The sequence below is a fragment of the Oncorhynchus tshawytscha genome, linkage group LG31, assembly GCF_018296145.1.
Source record: "Oncorhynchus tshawytscha isolate Ot180627B linkage group LG31, Otsh_v2.0, whole genome shotgun sequence".
Lineage (NCBI taxonomy): Eukaryota > Metazoa > Chordata > Actinopteri > Salmoniformes > Salmonidae > Oncorhynchus > Oncorhynchus tshawytscha.
In genome coordinates, this window is record NC_056459.1 from 38,951,603 (window position 1) to 38,974,945 (window position 23,343).

General features: G+C 48.3%; 1 protein-coding gene across 1 annotated transcript in view; it reads right to left on the minus strand.

Annotated features, from left to right (window-relative positions):
* The window catches only part of angpt2b (angiopoietin 2b), a 71,540-nt gene extending 64,577 nt beyond the window's left edge, over positions 1–6,963 (minus strand). The window contains 4 exon segments of the mRNA XM_042310464.1: positions 1,624–1,745; positions 3,731–3,886; positions 6,391–6,596; positions 6,599–6,963. Of these exon segments, the coding sequence (XP_042166398.1) occupies positions 1,624–1,745; positions 3,731–3,886; positions 6,391–6,596; positions 6,599–6,716 (602 nt within the window). The 5' untranslated portion in view covers positions 6,717–6,963.
* Positions 6,964–23,343: the final 16,380 nt, after the last annotated feature.

Sequence of the window (23,343 nt, forward strand, 5' to 3'; positions counted from 1 at the left end):
CATGCCAATAAAGCCCTTGAATTGAATTGAATTGAAAGATAGAGAGAGAGAAAGAGAGAAAAAGAGAGAGAGAGAGAGAGAGAGAGAGAGAGAGGATGGTAGTCTCTCTATTCTAAGAGGAACCATCCTACAGTCAAAGAACCCTTGATGAACCATTGTTTTCTTCTTCCTAAGAGTGACCTAGCCATAAGAAAGGGAGGTGGCAGATAGAGATTAGAGGAGTGGGACAGCAACTGTTGACCCCCAGTGGGGTTGACCCCTAGTGGGGTCAGGTGACCTGTCAGCACAATAAAGCAGCACTGGATTGGTTGACTCAAAGGAACCAATTGTGTTAAATGCATGTCTCAGGAATTAACATTATGCAGACTCCTGTACCTCCTATATATATGAATAAATGACTGCAGAGGGGGACAAGAGAGAGAAGAAGAAGGAGCGTTCTATTCAGCAAATGCCAAGGAAACAGCCTGTGATCTACTGAGCTGTCCGCACCACCCTCTGTGTGTGTGTGTGTGTGTGTGTGTGTGTGTGTGTGTGTGTGTGTGTGTGTGTGTGTGTGTGTGTGTGTGTGTGTGTGTGTGTGTGACTCATGGATAGAAAGTTTGGAACGCAGCATAACGTAACCAGTCCATCCATAACACCGTCTACACACACACACACACACACACACCACACACACACACCACACACACACCACAGAAACACCACAGAAACACCTGTCCAGCAGCAGCTGGGGTACCCATGACGTTCTTGTGTGTATTATCCACTCTGAGGGTGTGGTGGATAGGGCCCTCTGAGGGTGTGGTGGATAGGGCCCTCTGAGGGTGTGGTGGATAGGGCCCTCTGAGGGAGTGGTGGATAGGGCCCTCTGAGGGTGTGGTGGATAGGGCCCTCTGAGGGTGTGGTGGATAGGGCCCTCTGAGGGTGTGGTGGATAGGGCCCTCTGAGGGTGTGGTGGATAGGGCCCTCTGAGGGAGTGATGGATAGGGCCCTCTGAGGGAGTGATGGATAGGGCCCTCTGAGGGAGTGGTGGATAGGGCCCTCTGAGGGTGTGGTGGATAGGGCCCTCTGAGGGTGTGGTGGGATAGGGCCCTCTGAGGGTGTGGTGGATAGGGCCCTCTGAGGGTGTGGTGGATAGGGCCCTCTGAGGGCATGGTGGATAGGGCCTTCTTAGGGCTTGGTGGATAGGGCCCTCTGAGGGCGTGGTGGGATAGGGCCCTCTGAGGGCATGGTGGATAGGGCCGTCTGAGGGCTCATTGGATAGGGTGTGGTGGATAGGGCCGTCTGAGGGTGTGGTGGATAGGGCCCTCTGAGGGTGTGGTGGATAGGGCCCTCTGAGGGCTCATTGGATAGGGTGTGGTGGATAGGGCCCTCTGAGGGTGTGGTGGATAGGGCCCTCTGAGGGTGTGGTGGATAGGGCCCTCTGAGGGCGTGGTGGATAGGGCATTCTGAGGGCGTGGTGGATAGGGCCTTCTGAGGGCAATTTGGATAGGGCCCTCTGAGGGTGTGGTGGATAGGGCATTCTGAGGGTGTGGTGGATAGGGCCCTCTGAGGGTGTGGTGGATAGGGCCCTCTGAGGGCGTGGTGGATAGGGCCCTGAGGGCGTGGTGGATAGAGCTGCTGTACCTGCTTTTATCGTTGAGTCGTGAGATCTCCTGATTCTGCTGGAGGACGTGTTTCTCTAGACGGTTAGTGAACAGAGAATACTCTAACAGCTGAATCTCCATTCTACTGGTCTGGTTCAGCACCTGGGGAGGGAGGGTTATTCAGTTACCTGACAGTTACCTGCTTAAATTCTTGTTAAAAACTTCTTCAGGATTGGACCTGTTTTTTTCAATTCTCGCACGAAGTGACATACCCAAATCTAACTGCCTGTAGCTCTGTCCCTGAAGCAAAGATATGCATTTTCTTGGTACCATTTGAAAGGAAACACTTTGAAGTTTGTGGAAATGTAAAGGAATGTAGGAGAATATAACACAATAGATCTGATAAAAGATAATACAAAGGGAAAAAAAACTTTATTTTGTATTTTTTTCTACCATCATCTTTGAAATGCAAGAGAAAGGCCATCGTACATTATTCCAGCCCAGCAAATGTATAATTTGGCCACTAGATGGCAGCAGTGTATGTGCAAAGTTTTAGACTGATCCAATGAACCATTGTATTACTGCTCAAAATGTTGTATCAATACTGCTCAAATGTGCCTAATTTGTTTATTAATACCTTTTCATGTTCACATTTGTGCATTCTCCTCAAACAATAGCAATGCTATTCTTTCATATATAATAGCTACTGTAAATTGGACAGTGCAGATTAAATGACGAGCTGATATAGAGACGACTGTGTACTTTCTCAGAGCTATACACCAGACACAGGTAGATAAACATGGAGGGGCCTGTTAAACCATTTCACAGATTTATATTTAATCAAGGTTGACAGCTACATTTGTATCTTTATTTTTACAGCTAGACTGATAACCAACCAGTCATAATATTTGTACAGGTTGCACTGTCCTACAGCTCTACGGTACAACTAAAGACCATCTGTGTTGTGGCTCCATGTTTAATGTTTTAACTGGCTGATTGTCCGTCAACTCAGCATGTCAATCAAAGTGTTCACGCTGAGGGACAACAGATCTCAGAGGTCAACCCTGGGTCACCAGCCTGGAGTGCCACAGCCTGGAGTGCCACAGGGTGTGGAGTGTTTTTGGTCTTAACTAATGACAACTAGCCTAATCAATGAATCACACCTGGGACAACTGGCCTAATCAATGAATCACACCTGGGACAACTGGCCTAATCAATGAATCACACCTGGGACAACTGGCCTAATCAATGAATCACACCTGGGACAACTGGCCTAATCAATGAATCACACCTGGGACAACTGGCCTAATCAATGAATCACACTTGGGACAACTGGCCTAATCAATGAATCACACCTGGGACAACTGGCCTAATCAATGAATCACACCTGGGACAACTGGCCTAATCAATGAATCACACCTGGGACAACTGGCCTAATCAATGAATCACACCTGGGACAAATGGCCTAATCAATGAATCACACCTGGGACAACTGGCCTAATCAATGAATCACACCTGGGACAACTGGCCTAATCAATGAATCACACCTGGGACAACTGGCCTAATCAATGAATCACACCTGGGACAACTGGCCTAATCAATGAATCACACCTGGGACAACTGGCCTAATCAATGAATCACACCTGGGACAACTGGCCTAATCAATGAATCACACCTGGGACAACTGGCCTAATCAATGAATCACACCTGGGACAACTGGCCTAATCAATGAATCACACCTGGGACAACTGGCCTAATCAATGAATCACACCTGGGACAACTGGCCTAATCAATGAATCACACCTGGGACAACTGGCCTAATCAATGAATCACACCTGGGACAACTGGCCTAATCAATGAATCACACCTGGGACAACTGGCCTAATCAATGAATCACACCTGGGACAACTGGCCTAATCAATGAATCACACCTGGGACAACTTAGCAACTAATCAAAACATTGAAAGTTGAATCATGTCTTTTGTTGTAGGGCTGAACCAAAAGCCTCTTTCAGACCAGGATTGTTCGACCTCTAAATGATCAGCAAGCCAGTTGTCATCATATATCTTGATATAGACATAGACGAGTAAGGGACCATGGCAAGAAAGTGGAGGTAGTCTTCACAACAGGTCCACCGATTGGCTTACCTGGGTCTCCACATCTATCAATTTGCGGGTCTGCTCGGCTGATTGGCTGAAGAGTTTAGTCCCGATCTCCAACATGGCCGCCGTCTGGGTGTGAACAGCGTTTGTCTTCATCTCCTCCATCCCAGAACGCAGGTTCTCCTGGATGGACCTCTCCAGCTGGAATACAGGGAATACCAGGAATACGGTCAGGAGAGAGAGATATACAGGGAATACCAGGAACATGGTCAGGAGAGAGAGATATACAGGGAATACCAGGAATAAGGACAGGAGAGAGAGATATACAGGGAATACCAGGAATATGGTCAGGAGAGAGAGATATACAGGGAATACCAGGAATACGGTCAGGAGAGAGAGATATACAGGGCATACCAGGAATACGGTCAGGAGAGAGAAAAATACACATCAACACCATCATCCCAGAAACCCTAGACCCACTCCAATTTGCATACCGCCCCAACAGATCCACAGATGATGCAATCTCTATTGCACTCCACACTGCCCTTTCTCACCTGGACAAAAGGAACACCTATGTGAGAATGTTATTCATTGACTACAGCTCAGCGTTCAACACCATATTGCCTTCAAAGCTCATCACTAAGCTAAGGATCCTGGGACTAAACACCTCCCTCTGCAACTGGATCCTGGACTTCCTGACGGGCCGCCCCTAGGTGGTAAGGGTAGGTAACAACACATCCGCCACACTGGTCCTCAACACAGGGGCCCCTCAGGGGTGCGTGCTCAGCCCCCTCCTGTACTGCTGATGACACAACAGTGGTAGGCCTGATCATCGACAACGATGAGACCGCCTATAGGGAGGAGGTCGGAGACCTGGCCGTGTGGTACCAGGACAACAACCTCCCCCTCAACGTGATCAAGACAAAGGAGTTGATTGTGGACTACAGGAAAAGGAGGACCGAGCCCCCATTCTCATTGACCGGGCTGTTGTGGAGCAGGTTGAGAGCTTCAAGTTCTTGGTGTCCACATCACCAACAAATTAACATGGTCCATGTTCATGACAGTCGTGAAGAGGGCATGACAAAACCTATTTCCCCTTCAGGAGACTGAAAAGATTTGGCATGGGTCCTCAGATCCTCAAACGTTTCGACAGCTACACCATCGAGAGCATCCTGTCTGGTTGCATCACTGCCTGGTAAAGGCCCATGCTCAGCCTCCAACCGCAAGGCACTACAGAGGGTAGTGGGTATGGTCCAGTGCTTCACCACAGGATATCAGTCATTTAATAGGCCTGTTAAACCACAGAACATTAGTCACGCATTTCCAGCCATGTCACCAACACACTCTCCCTCTCTCTGTCACCAACACACTCTCCCTCTCTCTGTCACCAACACACTCTCCCTCTCTCTGTCACCAACACACTCTCCCTCTCTCTCTGTCACCAACACACTCTCCCTCTCTCTGTCACCAACACACTCTCCCTCTGTCACCAACACACTCTCCATCTCTCTGTCACCAACACTCTCCCTCTCTCTGTCACCAACACACTCTCCCTCTGTCACCAACACACTCTCCCTCTCTCTGTCACCAACACACTCTCCCTCTCTCTGTCACCAACACACTCTCCCTCTCTCTGTCACCAACACTCTCCCTCTCTCTGTCACCAACACACTCTCCCTCTCTCTCTCACCAACACACTCTCCCTCTCTCTCTCACCAACACACTCTCCCTCTCTCTCTCACCAACACACTCTCCCTCTCTCTCTCACCAACACACTCTCCCTCTCTCTGTCACCAACACACTCTCCCTCTCTCTGTCACCAACACACTCTCCCTCTCTCTGTCACCAACACACTCTCCCTCTCTCTGTCACCAACACTCCCCCTCTCTCTGTCACCAACACACTCCCTCTCTCTGTCACCAACACACTCTCCCTCTCTCTGTCACCAACACTCTCCCTCTCTCTCTGTCACCAACACACTCTCCCTCGTCTGTCACCAACACACTCCATCTCTGTCTGTCACCAACACACTCTCCCTCTCTCTCTCTCACCAACACACTCTCCCTCGCTCTGTCACCAACACACTCCATCTCTGTCTGTCACCAACACACTCTCTCCTCTCTGTCACCAACACTCTCCCTCTCTCTCTCACCAACACACTCTCCTTTCTCTCTGTCACCAACACACTCCCCTCTCTCTCTCACCAACACACTCTCCCTTTCTCTGTCACCAACACACTCTCCCTCTCTCTGTCACCAACACACTCCCTCTCTCTGTCACCAACACTCCCCCTCTCTCTGTCACCAACACACTCCCTCTCTCTGTCACCAACACACTCTCCCTCTCTCTGTCATCAACACACTCTCCCTCGCTCTGTCACCAACACACTCCCTCTCTCTGTCACCAACACACTCTCCATCTCTCTGTCACCAACACACTCTCCATCTCTCTGTCACCAACACACTCTCCATCTCTCTGTCACCAACACTCTCCCTCTCTCTGTCACCAACACACTCTCCCTCTCTCTCAGTCACCAACACACTCTCCCTCTCTCTCTCTCTCACACACACACACACACACACACACATACACACACACACTCACCATCTCTCACACATACACACACACACACACTCTCTTTAGTGACTACCTCTGGTTTAGTGAACCCTGAGGGAGAACAGAAAGACAAGAGGGAGATGTGTTACCTTCTGCAACCATTGTGTATTATTCTCTGTGGAGCTCTCCAGTCTCTCCATCTTCCTCTCCTGCCATGAGGACCTAGCGGGCTGGGCTTTGTCCTGCTCAGGGTGACTCGATCCTGGGTCTGGGGATGGCGGTGGTGGGGAGTCCCTCTGGAGGGAGTTGGTGACCTGGAAGTCTTTGAGGGGCTGGCAGTGTTCCACCTCGGGAGAATGAAGGTGTAACTGCAGGGTCCATGCTGCACCCGGTGCTTCTTCTTCTCTGAGCCAATCACTGCAGTCGACAGGTACACCAGGTAGACCAGGTAGACCAGGGCCAGCAGCCGGTCCATCTCAGGTGAGACGAGGACAGGGGGGGAGGGGGAGTGAGGAAGAGGGAGAAGGGTCAGGGTAAGTGGAGCAGAGAAGAACAACGAAAGTCTTTCTCTCTCCCTCCTTGACTTTCTAAGTCTCTGTCTTCAATCCTCTCGTTCCCTCAGATGCAAACTCTCAATTTATTCACAATGTGTTACGCTCCTTGAAGTTGCTGCTCTTTCGGTTGTCAGAGAATCTCTGTTGCAATGGATCAGTCGCGCTGTCTTCCCCGAAAACCAACTCCTGCTATTCCACTGCACTCTGTCTGGACAGATACACAAACACCCATACACACACCCACCCATACACACACCCACCCACCCACACCCACACACACACACACACACACACACACACACACACACACACACACACACACACACACACACACAGGCAGGAAGAGATGATTGCTGGTCTGTTCTCTCCGTGGTGTTCAGACGACTCACTCCTGGAAACAAGCTGCTATCTCCCCAGTCTGATTATTAACCTCCTGTATTGTTGCCATGTGTTTCATTCGTCTCTCTCTCTTTGCCTGCTTGCTATTTTTCAGGCTGTGTTTGTCCATTCACCTGGATGGAGAGAGGAGTAGAGAAGAGAGGGAGCAGCTGTGTTTGTCCATTCACCTGTTTGTCCATTCACCTGGGATGGAGAGAGGAGTGGGTTTGTCCAGAGAAGAGAGGGAGCAGCTGGGTTTGTCCATTCACCTGGGATGTTGGCTGAAGGTGGCAGAGCTCTTAAAGTAGTGATAAGATGTACCTCTCCTCCACACCCCTCGTTCTTCATTATCACTCAAACACCCTTCCCTCTCCCTCCCTCCCTCCCTCGCAGGGGTACTCCCTCCCTCTCCCTGTCCCTCCCTCCCTCCCTCTCTCTCTCTCTCTCTCTCTAGCTCCCTCCCTCTCTCTCTCTCCCTCTCGCTCCCACCCTCCCTCTCTCTCTCTCTCCTCTCTCTCTCCCTCCCTCTCTCTCTAGCTCCCTCCCTCCCTCCCTCTCCCTCCCTCCCTCCCTCCCTCCCTCCCTCTCTCTCTCTCTAGCTCCCACCCTCCCTTGAAACAGGGGTGAGAGGAAACCACAAAGATGTCTGGCAGATGTGGTTTGATCCATCCCACCTGTAAGAATGTCAGACGGGTGTCTTTATGGCCTCTACCATCTATAACGGAGGGGTGTACTTGCCTCTAGAACAGAGGAGAGTATTGGCCTCTACCATCTAGAATGGAGGGGTGTACTGGCCTCTACCATCTAGAACAGAGGGGTGTACTGGCCTCTACCATCTAGAACGGAGGGGTGTACTGGCCTCTACCATCTAGAACAGAGGGGTGTACTGGTCTCTACCATCTAGAACAGAGGGGTGTACTGGCCTCTACCATCTAGAAGAGAGGGGTGTACTGGCCTCTACCATCTAGAACAGAGGGGTGTACTGGCCTCTACCATCTAGATCAAGGGATGTACTAGAACAGAGGGGTGTACTGGCCTCTACCATCTAGAACAGAGGGATGTACTGGGCTCTACCATCTAGAACAGAGGGGTGTACTGGCCTCTACCATCTAGAACAGAGGGGTGTACTGGCCTCTACCATCTAGAACAGAGGGGTGTACTGGCCTCTACCATCTAGAACAGAGGGGTGTACTGGCCTCTACCATCTAGAACAGAGGGGTGTACTGGCCTCTACCATCTAGAACAGAGGGGTGTACTGGGCTCTACCATCTAGAACAGAGGGGTGTACTGGCCTCTACCATCTAGAACAGAGGGGTGTACTGGCCTCTACCATCTAGAACAGAGGGGTGTACTGGCCTCTACCATCTAGAACAGAGGGGTGTACTGGCCTCTACCATCTAGAACAGAGGGGTGTACTGGCCTCTACCATCTATAACGGAAGGGTGTACTGGCCTCTACCATCTAGAACAGAGGGGTGTACTGGCCTCTACCATCTAGAACGGAAGGGTGTACTGGGCTCTACCATCTAGAACAGAGGGGTGTACTGGCCTCTACCATCTAGAACAGAGGGGTGTACTGGCCTCTACCATCTAGAACAGAGGGGTGTACTGGCCTCTACCATCTATAACGGAAGGGTGTACTGGCCTCTACCATCTAGAACAGAGGGGTGTACTGGCCTCTACCATCTAGAACAGAGGGGTGTACTGGCCTCTACCATCTAGAACAGAGGGGTGTACTGGCCTCTACCATCTAGAACAGAGGGGTGTACTGGCCTCTACCATCTAGAACAGAGGGGTGTACTGGCCTCTACCATCTAGAACAGAGGGGTGTACTGGGCTCTACCATCTATAACGGAAGGGTGTACTGGCCTCTACCATCTATAACGGAAGGGTGTACTGGCCTCTACCATCTATAACGGAAGGGTGTACTGGCCTCTACCATCTATAACGGAAGGGTGTACTGGGCTCTACCATCTAGAACAGAGGGGTGTACTGGCCTCTACCATCTATAACGGAAGGGTGTACTGGCCTCTACCATCTAGAACGGAAGGGTGTACTGGGCTCTACCATCTAGAACAGAGGGGTGTACTGGCCTCTACCATCTATAACGGAAGGGTGTACTGGCCTCTACCATCTATAACGGAAGGGTCTACTGGCCTCTACCATCTATAACGGAAGGGTGTACTGGGCTCTACCATCTAGAACAGAGGGGTGTACTGGCCTCTACCATCTATAACGGAAGGGTGTACTGGCCTCTACCATCTAGAACGTGTACTAAATTCATGAACTTCTTTGAGGAAAAGATTATGATTATTAGAAAGCAAATTACGGACTCCTCTTTAAACCTGCGTATTCCTCCAAACCTCAGTTGTCCTGAGTCTGCACAACTCTGCCAGGACCTAGGATCAAGAGAGACGCTCAAGTGTTTTAGTACTATATCTCTTGACACAATGATGAAAATAATCATGGCGTCTAAACCTTCAAGCTGCATACTGGACCCTATTCCAACTAAACTACTGAAAGAGCTGCTTCCTGTGCTTGGCCCTCCTATGTTGAACATAATAAACGGCTCTCTATCCACTGGATGTGTACCAAACTCACTAAAAGTGGCAGTAATAAAGCCTCTCTTGAAAAAGCCAAACCTTGACCCAGAAAATATAAAAACTATCGGCCTATATCGAATCTTCCATTCCTCTCAAAATTTTAGAGAAGGCTGTTGCTCAGCAACTCACTGCCTTCCTGAAGACAAACAATGTATACGAAATGCTTCAGTCTGGTTTTAGACCCCATCATAGCACTGAGACGGCACTTGTGAAGGTGGTAAATGACATTTTAATGGCATCGGACCGAGGCTCTGCATCTGTCCTCGTGCTCCTAGACCTTAGTGCTGCTTTGATACCATCGATCACCACATTCTTTTGGAGAGATTGGAAACCCAAATTGGTCTACACGGACATGTTCTGGCCTGGTTTAGATCTTATCTGTCGGAAAGATATCAGTTTGTCTCTGTGAATGGTTTGTCCTCTGACAAATCAACTGTAAATTTCGGTGTTCCTCAAGGTTCCGTTTTAGGACCACTATTGTTTTCACTATATATTTTACCTCTTGGGGATGTTATTCGAAAACATAATGTAAACTTTCACTGCTATGCGGATGACACACAGCTGTACATTTCAATGAAACATGGTGAAGCCCCAAAATTGCCCTCGCTAGAAGCATGTGTTTCAGACATAAGGAAGTGGATGGCTGCAAACTTTCTACTATTAAACTCGGACAAAACAGAGATGCTTGTTCTAGGTCCCAAGAAACAAAGAGATCTTCTGTTGAATCTGACAATTAATCTTAATGGTTGTACAGTCGTCTCAAATAAAACTGTGAAGGACCTCGGCGTTACTCTGGACCCTGATCTCTTTTGAAGAACATATCAAGACCATTTCGAGGACAGCTTTTTTCCATCTACGTAACATTGCAAAAATCAGAAACTTTCTGTCCAAAAATGATGCAGAAAAATTAATCCATGCTTTTGTCACTTCTAGGGTAGACTACTGTAATGCTCTATTTTCCGGCTACCCGGATAAAGCACTAAATAAACTTCAGTTAGTGCTAAATACGGCTGCTAGAATCCTGACTAGAACCAAAAAATTTGATCATATTACTCCAGTGCTAGCCTCTCTACACTGGCTTCCTGTCAAAGCAAGGGCTGATTTCAAGGTTTTACTGCTAACCTACAAAGCATTACATGGGCTTGCTCCTACCTATCTCTCTGATTTGGTCCTGCCGTACATACCTACACGTACGCTACGGTCACAAGACGCAGGCCTCCTAATTGTCCCTAGAATTTCTAAGCAAACAGCTGGAGGCAGGGCTTTCTCCTATAGAGCTCCATTTTTATGGAACGGTCTGCCTACCCATGTGTGACGTTTAAGTCCGTCACTGGCCGCGGGCAGCATTTGGTTCTTTAACGCACACACATATTCATCACTCCTCCCTGCGCCATTATACCATAAGTTAACAATGTGGGTCGACACACAATTTAACTTCTGTCTTGGTGCATGCATTTCACACTTGTCAATGTTCATATTTGAGAGATACAATAATTATTATACTTATAAAATGTTGTGGATGAGCGCATTGTTTGTTTGTTCTGTTCCTCTCTCTCCATCTCTGTAGCTTCTGGGTATGCTGGAAAAGGACCCGAGCTAAGGGAATTGGGTTGGCTTTATAGTGCCTGTCCCAAATGGCTCATTAATGCATATGGGCATATTGAAAGATATTGTCAGTAATGATGTAATGTTGTAAATGTTATGTTGTGATATTGTTTAAAACCGTGTTGCAATGTATATCCTTTAGTATGTTTAGTTCAGGGAAATTTTGGTTTGTATTGTTAATTGATTAATTAATTAGGGTTAATTGTTCTGAGGGGAGGGGCTAGCCCTACAAAAGGAGCCTCTCTCCAGTCTCTAAGGGGGATTTTTGGATTGAGCTGTGGATGGGGCAGCATTGTTGTTAAGCTGTCCCATAAGGTAGACGTTGATGGCAGTACTGTTATTTTCTGTTCCGGAATCACTTATAAATAAACACCTTTGCACAGAAGAACTTTTGCGGTTCCGCCATCTTTTTATTTTATAGAGGTTAGGTTATCCAGTTTAGCCATCTGGCCTACTCTACGTGACATATGGTGGCAGTGGTGGGATGGCGTACCGCAAATCAGTGAATTCCAACAAGAGAGGTAAAGGAATGCGTACAGGATTGCGTTCTCAGCAACAGCATCAACTGTCAGAAAAGGTACCTGAAGTTGAACCGGGGTGGAATACCATGGAATCGTCTGGTGAAGAAGAGGTCAAGTATGAGAAACTAGGAGCCCGACCGCGGGGCCAAAGACAACCAGAACTGGGTGAGCTGCTGACTGAAGGAGCAGTTGGGGGACCAGAACCACACCCAACCATGGTAACCCTTTTTCAGCAACTTTTCACCTGCCTTGAGAGGAGGGACGAAGACCTCAAGCAGGAGTTACGTGGCCTACGCCAATCTATCCTCACAGCTCCCCACCAGGCGGAACTCGTCAGTGAGAGCCCAAGATTGGGTCTTCCAACACCAGGACGACAAAGGCTCGATGCAGCAGGGACTTCAACTCCACAGCAGGCACCCCAAGCAGTAATGAGGCCAGCACCAGGAGACCAGTCCAGCAGTGTTAACGTCCATCTTCCAGCATTCCTGAGGAAGGAGCCAAAGATGCCCTCATACCAGCAGGGGAGGACATTGAAAACTACCTGCTGAGGTTTGAGCGCATGGCTAAGACGTGGCAGTGGCCTGAGGTAGAGTGGGCCTGCAGGCTTGTCCCATTGCTCACGGGCAAGGCCTTAGAGGCTTACACAGCAATGGATGAGGGGCTGGCCAATGTCTACAAGGGCTTGAAGGAAGCGCTGCTGGTGAAGTTTGACATCTCACCGGAAACCTACCGTCAACGCTTCAGAGCTGCATCAACGCCATCGGGTGAGTCGCCGACAGAGACGTACCACCGCCTCAAGGGTCTCTACCGACGATGGGTTCGACCGGGGAGAAGACACAGGACGAAATCGGGAGGTCATCATCCTCGAGCAACTTCTACAAGTTCTACCACACGACATTCGAACCTGGGTCCGAGAGCACGAGCCCAAGGACGGGCTTATGGCGGCCAAGCTTGCACTGCAGTATCTTAATGCACGTAAAGGGGGCCCACCACAACCTGCAGCACCCGCTCCAAGGAGTCTCAGAGACACAAGGGACATCAGAAACGCCAGAGATGGTGGAGGTAACTCTGGGGGTATGTGTCTGGGAGGGAGGTAAGGGATCATGCAGTTCGCTCTGATGGGAGGGGTCTGACCTGTTTTTACTGCCGGCAGCAGGGGCACAAAGCTTCAATGTGTCCGCTACGTAAATCCAAGCTCTCAGGTTACTGTTATGTACCCAGAGAGGGGGATGGTGTTCAGAATAGACAGACTCGGGAAGGGTCATGCTTGGTACCTGTAAAAGTGAATGGTAAAAGTCTTACTGCAATGATTGACACCGGCAGTTCCCTGTCATTGATCAGAAAAGGTAATGTACCTGTTAATGACATTGATTATGGTCATCAGACACTGATCCAATGTGTCCATGGTGACCAGTCACAGCAGCCCACAGCTGAGCTCACAGTTGAGATTCAGGGTCAGAAATACCTCCCCAAAGTTGGGGTAATGGAGAAGCTACCTTTTGAGATGATTTTGGGGAGGGATGTGCCTGTACTCTCTGATCTGTTGGGAAGTGTGGGGGTCAGCTATATGAGCAGTCAGTTTGCCAGTCTGATGTTCAGATGGCATGTTCAGTTGTCACTCGTGCCCAGGCCAAATCTGGTTTACAACCTCTGCCTGACTTGTGTGATAGTCTGTGCGAGGGGGAACCAAAGGGCCCAGAAAGTCACGCCGCCAGCGGCATCTTGAGAAGTATGTGGGAACCCCTGTACCTGTTGCTGATGTGTCTGGGTTAGAGGTGCAATGGGATGTTCCACAAAATTTTGCTACACTGCAGAAGTCTGACGCAACCTTGAAATGTTTGTTTGACAAGGCCTTAGCTGGGGACAGTCAATCTTTATGTGGGGGATTTACACAGTAGACAACCACATACTCTACCTTGGGTCAGAGGCAGATAGCAGGATTTGGTGGTGCCATCTACCTGTAGACCACTTGTTCTCAACCTTGCACATACAGTTCCATGGGCAGGCCATCTAGGGCAACATAAGACCTATCTTAGGCTAGGCTCCCGTTTCTTTTGGCCCTCCATGTATACTGATGTACAAAAATACTGCAAATCATGCCCCACGTGCCAGAAAACCAGTGCTGTCCGTAGGTCTGAACGGGCTCCTCTATGTTCACTGCCAGTTATCTCTACCCCATTCAAGAGAATTGCAATGGACATTGTTGGACCCTTGGAGAAGAGTAGTGCAGGTTACAAGTATATATTGGTGATCTGTGACTATGCCACCCGGTTCCCAGAAGCCTTCCCACTCCGTTCCATAACCACTCCAAAGATAATCAGTGCTCTTGTTCAGCTCTTCTCTCGTGTAGGAATCCCAGATGAAATCCTGACGGACCAAGGGACAAACTTCACCTCGCGACTGATGGTTCAACTCCACCGACAGCTGGGCATTAAAGGCTTGAGGACTACTCCCTACCATCCCCAAACGGATGGGCTCGTAGAGAGATTCAATCAAACGCTCAAGAACATGCTGAGGAAGTTTGTGGCTGACACTGGTAAAGACTGGGATAAGTGGTTACCCTTTCTGCTTTTTGCTTACAGGGAGGTGCCTCAGGCATCGACAGGTTTCTCGCCATTCGAATTCCTCTATGGATGGCCAGTGCAAGGACCACTGGACCTGCTGAAGAAGTGCTGGGAAGGTTCCCAGTAGCTACCTCAGGACAGGGGATTGTCCAGTATGTCCTCCAGATGCGGGACAGGTTGGAACGGTACCGAGAGGAAGCTAGAGCAAACCTTCAGCAAGCCCAGAAGGCCCAGAAGAGAGGCTATGACCAGCACGCTCGCCACAGAGAGTTTGAGCCAGGACAGAAAGTCCTGCTCCTCCTTCCCTCGTCTACCAGCAAGCTCCTTGCGCAATGGCAAGGACCGTACCTAATCGGGAGGAAGATGGGCCCAGTGACCTACGAAGTGCTGCACCCGGACAAGGGTAAGAAGAAGCAAACCTACCATGTGAACCTTCTCAAGGCCTGGGAGGAGAAAGAGGAACTCTCCAAAGGAAAGTCCTTTCTGGTCCGCAGAGTAGAAGAGGATGAGTCGGATGGGGTCACAGAGGCATGGAAAGAACAAGCAGAAGTCATACTGGCTCACCTGGAAGAAGACAAGCAAGATGAGCTGAAGCAGCTGTTTGGCAAGTATCCGGCCCTCTTCAGTCAGAGACCAGGAAGAACCAAAGTCCTGGAACACTTCATTCGTTTGAAACCTGGCCAGAACCCTGTCCGCCAGCATCCTTACCGTGTGCCTGAGAGGCTGGTGGTAGCCCTCAAGGAAGAGGTCCACACCATGATAGAGATGGATGTTGTCGAGCCATCTTCAAGTGAATGGAGCAGCCCTATTGTCATTGTCCCAAAGAAGGATGGCTCTTTGCGCGTCTGCATGGACTTCCGTAAGGTGAATGCCATCTCCCAGTTTGATGCCTATCCCATGCCCCGCATTGACGACTTACTGGAGAGAATAGGTAGAGCTCATTACATCACCACATTGGATCTCTGCAAAGGGTACTGGCAGGTGCCCCTGGATGAACAATCCAAGGCCTACACTGCATTCCGGACGCAAATGGGCCTGTTCCAGTTCAAGGTCATGCCGTTTGGCCTTCATGGGGCCCCTGCGACTTTCCAGAGGCTGATGGACAGGGTCCTCCAGGACTGTGACGATTACTGTGCTGCTTACTTGGACGACGTGGTGATCTACAGCCACTCCTGGGAGGAGCACATACAGCATCTTAGTAGCGTCCTGGGGAAGATCCATGAAGCAGGCCTCACGCTTAACCTCCTGAAGTGTGAGTGGGCGAAACAGGAGACAAAGTACCTGGGTTACCAGCTGGGTAAGGGTGAAGTTCGGCCTCAGGTGGAGAAAGTGGAGTCCATCAGGAATAGCCCTCAACCCAGAACCAAGACACAGGTGAAGTCCTTCCTAGGTCTGGCAGGGTGGTACCGGAGATTCATTCCACAGTTTTCGACCATCGCTGTCCCTCTGACCAACCTCACTTCGAAGGGGGCCAGCAACCCTGTGAAGTGGACTGAGGAGTGTGAGGAAGCCTTCATGACACTGAAAAATGACTGTGCTCATTCCCTGTTCTCCAGACCCCTGATTTTAAGAAGAGATTTCTCGTGCAGGTGGACGCTTCGGCTGTAGGAATTGGAGCTGTACTGGCCCAAGGGGAGCCAAGAGAAGAGCTTCCTGTGCTGTACCTGAGTCGGAAGCTGTTGCCCAGGGAAACCAGGTATTCTACAATCGAAAAGGAGTGCCTGGCTATAAAATGGGCCCTAGATAGCCTCCGTTACTACCTTCTTGGGAGGGAATTTGACCTGCACACGGACCACAGAGCACTGACCTGGATCCAGACCATGAAGGACCGGAATTCTCGTGTGACCAGGTGGTATCTGGAGCTCCAGCCCTTCAGGTTCTGTGTCCGTCACAAGGCAGGAAAAGAGAACGTTACTGCGGACTACCTATCAAGGCTCCCGAACATGGTCGCCAGAGAGGAGGAAGGTAATGTGACGTAGAAGTCCGTCACTGGCCGCGGGCAGCATTTGGTTCTTTAACGCACACACATATTCATCACTCCTCCCTGCGCCATTATACCATAAGTTAACAATGTGGGTCGACACACAATTTAACTTCTGTCTTGGTGCATGCATTTCACACTTGTCAATGTTCATATTTGAGAGATACAATAATTATTATACTTATCAATGTTGTGGATGAGCGCATTGTTTGTTCTGTTCCTCTCTCTCCATCTCTGTAGCTTCTGGGTATGCTGGAAAAGGACCCGAGCTAAGGGAATTGGGTTGGCTTTATAGTGCCTGTCCCAAATGGCTCATTAATGCATATGGGCATATTGAAAGATATTGTCAGTAATGATGTAATGTTGTAAATGTTATGTTGTGATATTGTTTAAAACCGTGTTGCAATGTATATCCTTTAGTATGTTTAGTTCATGGAAAATGTAGGTTTGTATTGTTAATTGATTAATTAATTAGGGTTAATTGTTCTGAGGGGAGGGGCTAGCCCTACAAAAGGAGCCTCTCTCCAGTCTCTAAGGGGGATTTTTTGGATTGAGCTGTGGATGGGGCAGCATTGTTGTTAAGCTGTCCCATAAGGTAGACGTTGATGGCAGTACTGTTATTTTCTGTTCCGGAATCACTTGTAAATAAACACCTTTGCACAGAAGAACTTTTGCGGTTCCGCCATCTTTTTATTTTATAGAGGTTAGGTTATCCAGTTTAGCCATCTGGCCTACTCTACGTGACACATGTCAGAGACGCAAACTCGGTCCCAACCTTTAAGTCTTTACTGAAGACTCATCTCTTCAGTGTGTCATAAGATTGAGTGTAGTCTGGCCCAGGAGTGGGAAGGTGAACGGAAAGGCTCTGGAGCAACGAACCGCCCTTGCTGTCTCTGCCTGGCCGGTTCCCCTCTTTCCACTGGGATTCTCTGCCTCTAACCCTATTACAGGGGCTGAGTCACTGGCTTGCTGGGGCTCTCTCATGCCGTCCCTGGAGGGGGTGCATCACCTGAGTGGGTTGATTCACTGTTGTGGTCATCCTGTCTGGGTTGGTGCCCCCCTTGGGTTGTGCCGTGGCGGAGATCTTTGTGGGCTATACTCGGCCTTGTCTCAGGATGGTAAGTTGGTGGTTGAAGATATCCCTCTAGTGGTGTGGGGGCTGTGCTTTGGCAAAGTGGGTGGGGTTATATCCTTCCTGTTTGGCCCTGTCTGGGGTGTCCTCGGATGGGGCCACAGTGTCTCCTGACCCCTCCTGTCTCAGCCTCCAGTATTTATGCTGCAGTAGTTTATGTGTCGGGGGCTGGGGTCAGTTTGTTATATCTGGAGTACTTCTCCTGTCCTATTCGGTGTCCTGTGTGAATCTAAGTGTGCGTTCTCTAATTCTCTCCTTCTCTCTTTCTTTCTCTCTCTCGGAGGACCTGAGCCCTAGGACCATGCCCCAGGACTACCTGACATGATGACTCCTTGCTGTCCCCAGTCCACCTGGCCATGCTGCTGCTCCAGTTTCAACTTCCACCTGACTGTGCTGCTGCTCCAGTTTCAACTGTTCTGCCTTATTATTATTTGACCATGCTGGTCATTTATGAACATTTGAACATCTTGGCCATGTTCTGTTATAATCTCCACCCGGCACAGCCAGAAGAGGACTGGCCACCCCACATAGCCTGGTTCCTCTCTAGGTTTCTTCCTAGGGAGTTTTTCCTAGCCACCGTGCTTCTACACCTGCATTGCTTGCTGTTTGGGGTTTTAGGCTGGGTTTCTGTACAGCACTTTGAGATATCAGCTGATGTACGAAGGGCTATATAAATAAATTTGATTTGATTTAGAACGGAAGGGTGTACTGGGCTCTACCATCTAGAACAGAGGGGTGTACTGGCCTCTACCATCTATAACGGAAGGGTGTACTGGGCTCTACCATCTAGAACAGAGGGGTGTACTGGCCTCTACCATCTAGAACAGAGGGGTGTACTGGCCTCTACCATCTAGAACAGAGGGGTGTACTGGCCTCTACCATCTAGAACAGAGGGGTGTACTGGTTAATATTGAATAGCGATGCTGAGAAATCACGATTTGTTTATTTTTTTCCTCATTTCCTCGTTTGTCCAGAGAGCCACCTGTTTTGAACCTCACCAGTTTACCAAAATAAATGAAATCGCAAATAAATCGATTGGAGAAGTCAGGTGCAGGAGAGCAGAGGGTTGTGAACAGAAGCACACTTTATTTAGGCAGGAGAAACCAACAGATGGACGCCACCGTGTCGAAACCTCCAGCCAATTGGCAAAAAGTGCAAGGCGCGAAACAGTCACAAAAATAAGCAAATGTTTAACAATTAAACATCCTTCGTGAAATACCACGGAATACAAGGGGATAAACCAGCCTGGCGCGTAACACGAAACACGTAACAAAAACAATACAAGGGGATAAACCAGCCTGGCGCGTAACACGAAACACGTAACAAAAACAATACAAGGGGATAAACCAGCCTGGCGCGTAACACGTAACAAAAACAATACAAGGGGATAAACCAGCCTGGCGCGTAACAAAAACAATACAAGGGGATAAACCAGTAAATTCAATTGATTGGACATGATTTGGAAAGGCTCACATCTATATAAGGTCCCACAGTTGACAGTACATGGTAGAGCAAAAACCAAACCATGAGGTTAAAGGAATTGTCCGTAGAGCACTGAGACAGGATTGTGTCGAGGCACAGATCTGGGGAAAGGTACCAAAACGTTCCTGCAGCATTGAAGGTCCCCAAGAACACAGTGGCCTCCCTCATTCTTAAATGGAGGAAGTTTGGAACCACCAAGACTCTTCCTAGAGCCGCCTGGCCAAACTAATGGTCACCGACAGAACTCTATAGTTCCTCTGTGAAGATGGGAGAACCTTCCAGAAGGACAACCATCTCTGCAGCACTCCACCAATCAGGCCTTTCTGGTAAAGTGGTCAGATGGAAGCCACTCCTCAGTAAAAGGCACATGAAGCCCTCTTGGAGTTTGCCAAAAGGCACCTAAAGACTCTCAAACCTTGAGAAACAAGATTCTCTGGTTTGATGAAACCAAGATTGAACTCTTTGGCCTGAATGCTAAGCGTCACTTCTGGAGGAAACTTGGCACCAACCCTACGGTGAAGCATGGTGGTGGCAGCATCATGCTGTGGGGATGTTTTTCAGAGGCAGGGACTGATAGACTGTCAGGATCTAGGGAAAGATGAATGGAGCAAAGTACAGAGAGATCCTTGATGAAAACTTGCTCCAGAGCGCTCAGGACCTCCAGCTGGGTCGAAGGTTCACCTTCTAACAGGACAACGACCCTAAGCACACAGCCAAGACAATGCAGGAGTGGCTTCAGGACAAGTCTGTGAATGTGCTTGAGTGGGGGCGCCACAGCCCAGACTTGAACCCAATCGAACATCTCTGGGAGACCTGAAGATAGCCGTGCAGCAACTCTCCCCACCCAACCTGACAGAGCTTGAGAGGATCTGCAGAGAAGAATGGGAGAAACTCCCCAAATACAGGTGTGCCAAGCTTGTAGCGTCATACCCAAGAAGACTAGAGGCTGTAATCGCTGCCAAAGGTGCTTCAACTAAGTACTGAGTAAAGGGTCTGAATACTTACGTAAATGCAATATTTTTTAAATATTTTTTTAATAAATTAATAAATTATTTCTAAATCCTGTTTTTTGCTTTGCCGTTATGTGGTATTTATATGTTGTATGTAGATTCGTGAGGGGCGATAAAAACAATTTAATCAACAGTAACAAATAAAAAAAAGTCAAGGGGTCTGAATACTTTCCGAAGGCACTGTAAATGTATATTTTGTTGTTGCCTGTTTTGCATGTTATTTTGGTATTAATACGTGTCACATGTCAGTTTGAAAACAATGTGAAATAATAATAATAATTGAGTTAATAAAGTAGCATACCAACATGGTCTCTTTTTGCTTTCTTGAGTAAGAGAGGACTTTCCTAATAAGGCAGCTGCAAAATGCAGCTGTTTCAGCTCAGTGCTTTCTGTGGTGGGGCAGACAGAGGGAAATACAGAGGGTAGGGGTTGGTAATGTTCTCTAGTTGCGCCGTGATTGGCTCAGTGTTCTGTCACCCACTCATGGGGACACTACGTAACTGCAAAATATACGGGGAGTGATGGGAAATTGAAGCCCCTTGGGTGCTGTCATATATTTACATTAGAAGTGCCCATCCAATAAGGCTCAAGGTCACCGGCAACAGATCAAATTACGTTTAAACACATTATATACCGTAGCTTTGATTGGACTGATCATGTGAACGTCATACTTTCTCAATTTTAGAAATCAAGTCGACAATCTACTGGCAAATCCTTTTGAATCCTTGTAATAAGAAGATAAATTATAGATAAAACGTATCGGTGCTAATCGGCCATTGGACATAAACGTTACACAACAAGTTGGAAATCCTCAATTCAAACAATGAGTGGTTTGGAAGGAATCAGTGGCAAACTGCAAGCTTTGCAAAGTAATCCCTAGCCTGCTATTCAGTGGAGAGGGTGTGTGGTCCAAGTCTGGGTTTAAGGGTCTCTTTTCCAAGCTTAAAAGGATAAACATTCACTCGCAACATACCATGGGCCAGAAAAAAGTTGAATACATTTGCCATGCTGTCATTCCATTCCAGACTTCAGGCCACATTCAAAACAACTCGGAACTGGGATATCTCAGACTTCAAGACGATTGAGAATTCTGGGGAAAAAGAGCTCCAACTGGGAAGATACAATTAAAACGGTCGTACAAATCGGAATTCCAAGTCGCGAACTTCGGCCTCTTTCTAAAGCTCCGACCTGAAGTTCTCTGACATCATGATCCGTTTTTTTAAAGAATTCCCAGTTGTCTTAAATCCAGAGATTTTGATGAAAGTTTGATGACAAACTTTGCCCACAAGAAGGACTTGCCGCGCCACTTTCCTGTTCAAGTGAGCACAGCACAACGATGCGAGTCCAAAAACATATTGTATGCTGCTGCATAAATGATGTAATATGCCAGGGAGATATGTAGACTGTAGCTAAATAATACTAAGTGTATGTTGTGTAGTAAGCTGTTAGTAACCCATGTGCCTCACCCTAATAATTTGGTCCCTTTCCCCTTCACAACTTAGCCTACTGTTCTGACTTGGTGGTGCACATGTAGCCTACAGCCTGTTTTAGAGAAATGTAAACATTGAATATTGTAAGAGCTTTCATTGTCTGCTGATATGCCCCCTCTATTTATCATACGGTTCTGACTTGGTGTACAGGGAGAACACTGTAAGAACGGCCCATGTTCTGAATTCTGTCGATTTAAACTTCAAAGGTGCTGAACAAATAGTTATATTGACTAGGTCCATCGTCGCTCGTTCGTTAATGTCTTAATCGAAATTACGGATGGCCTCTTATCCACTTGTCGTCCCCTTATGCCATAGTTTGTACATCTCAATTGTCAGTAGAAACCACATCAGTTTAAGATGGAATCTTCTTCCTATATGACCATCAGGGCTCATTGCTAAACAGGTTGTTATGTACCCTAAGTTTAAACCCTCCAGAAGACCCTGACTCACAGCCGTCTCCAATAACACGTCTCTTTAACTATTCAATCAACTAGTGAAATAAACAGATCTGTAACTGTTTAGGGTTTACACCACTGGTTGCTGTTTCCCAGATTGACAGAATGTTCCATTTGATGATGATGATTATTACTATGATAAGGAGGAGGAGGAGGATGAGGAGCAGTCATGTCAAGTTCCATGTCAATACACTCTGTCACGTCTGCTCTTTCAACAGGTCTGTCTTCCATTCACATGTGTAGAGAGGGTAGTGCAGTGTGTGTGTGTGTGTGTGTGTGTGTGTGTGTGTGTGTGTGTGTGTGTGTGTGTGTGTGTGTGTGTGTGTAATGTAATACAAAGCTTTCCACAGTTGAATCACATATTGTATCCAGCTGTTATTTCATCATAACATCTTGTTCTCTCAGACCAGGAACTACATCGATATATTCCCCTCTCCTTGCTAACCACCCACTGCAAAACACCAATGACAACTATGCAGGCCTGCTCACCAGATACGTTGTGGTGTGTGTGTGTGTTTTCATTGCATGTGGCACACATGTTACCTGCCCTTTGACACCTCATTCACTCAGCTTCCCCTTCCTGTCCACAGCACCTGGGTGTAGTTCCCGCTTTTCACACGCTGAGGTAGGGGGGGGGTGTGTGTGTGTGTGTGTGTGTGTGTCCGTTTAGGCCTCAGTATCCAGTGCTGGACATGTTGACATGGTTTGTGATAGGACCTTATTACAGACTGACCACTGGCTTTGGTTACGATCTGATGCGGACATCTGATGCGGAGATCTGATGCGAAGATCTGATGCGGAGATCTGATGCGAAGATCTGATGCGGAGATCTGATGCGGAGATCTGATGCGGAGATCTGATGCGGAGATCTGATGCGGAGATCTCTGCGGGTTCTTGATCACATCTAGGTTTAAAACATCTGACAGACCCGTTTTCATCCATTGCGCTCTCGTCAGTCAGAGGAAAAAGTACCTTAAAGAAATGTCCTATATTCCACACAGTTGGACACATTTAATTCAAAACACTGAGTGGGATAAAGCATAGACTTTTCCAGTGGCTATTTGAAGCTCACGCAGGTCGATTGAAAGGAAGGAAGGGTATCATCACATGTCCTTTAGTGTAATGGAAGTTTTTACATGGGAGAGGGATGACATCACATGGGAGAGGGATGACATCACATGGGAGAGGGATGACATCACATGGGAGAGGGATGACATCACATGGGAGAGGGATGACATCCCATGGGAGAGGGATGACATCACATGGGAGAGGGATGACATCACATGGGAGAGGGATGACATCACAAGGGAGAGGGATGACATCACATG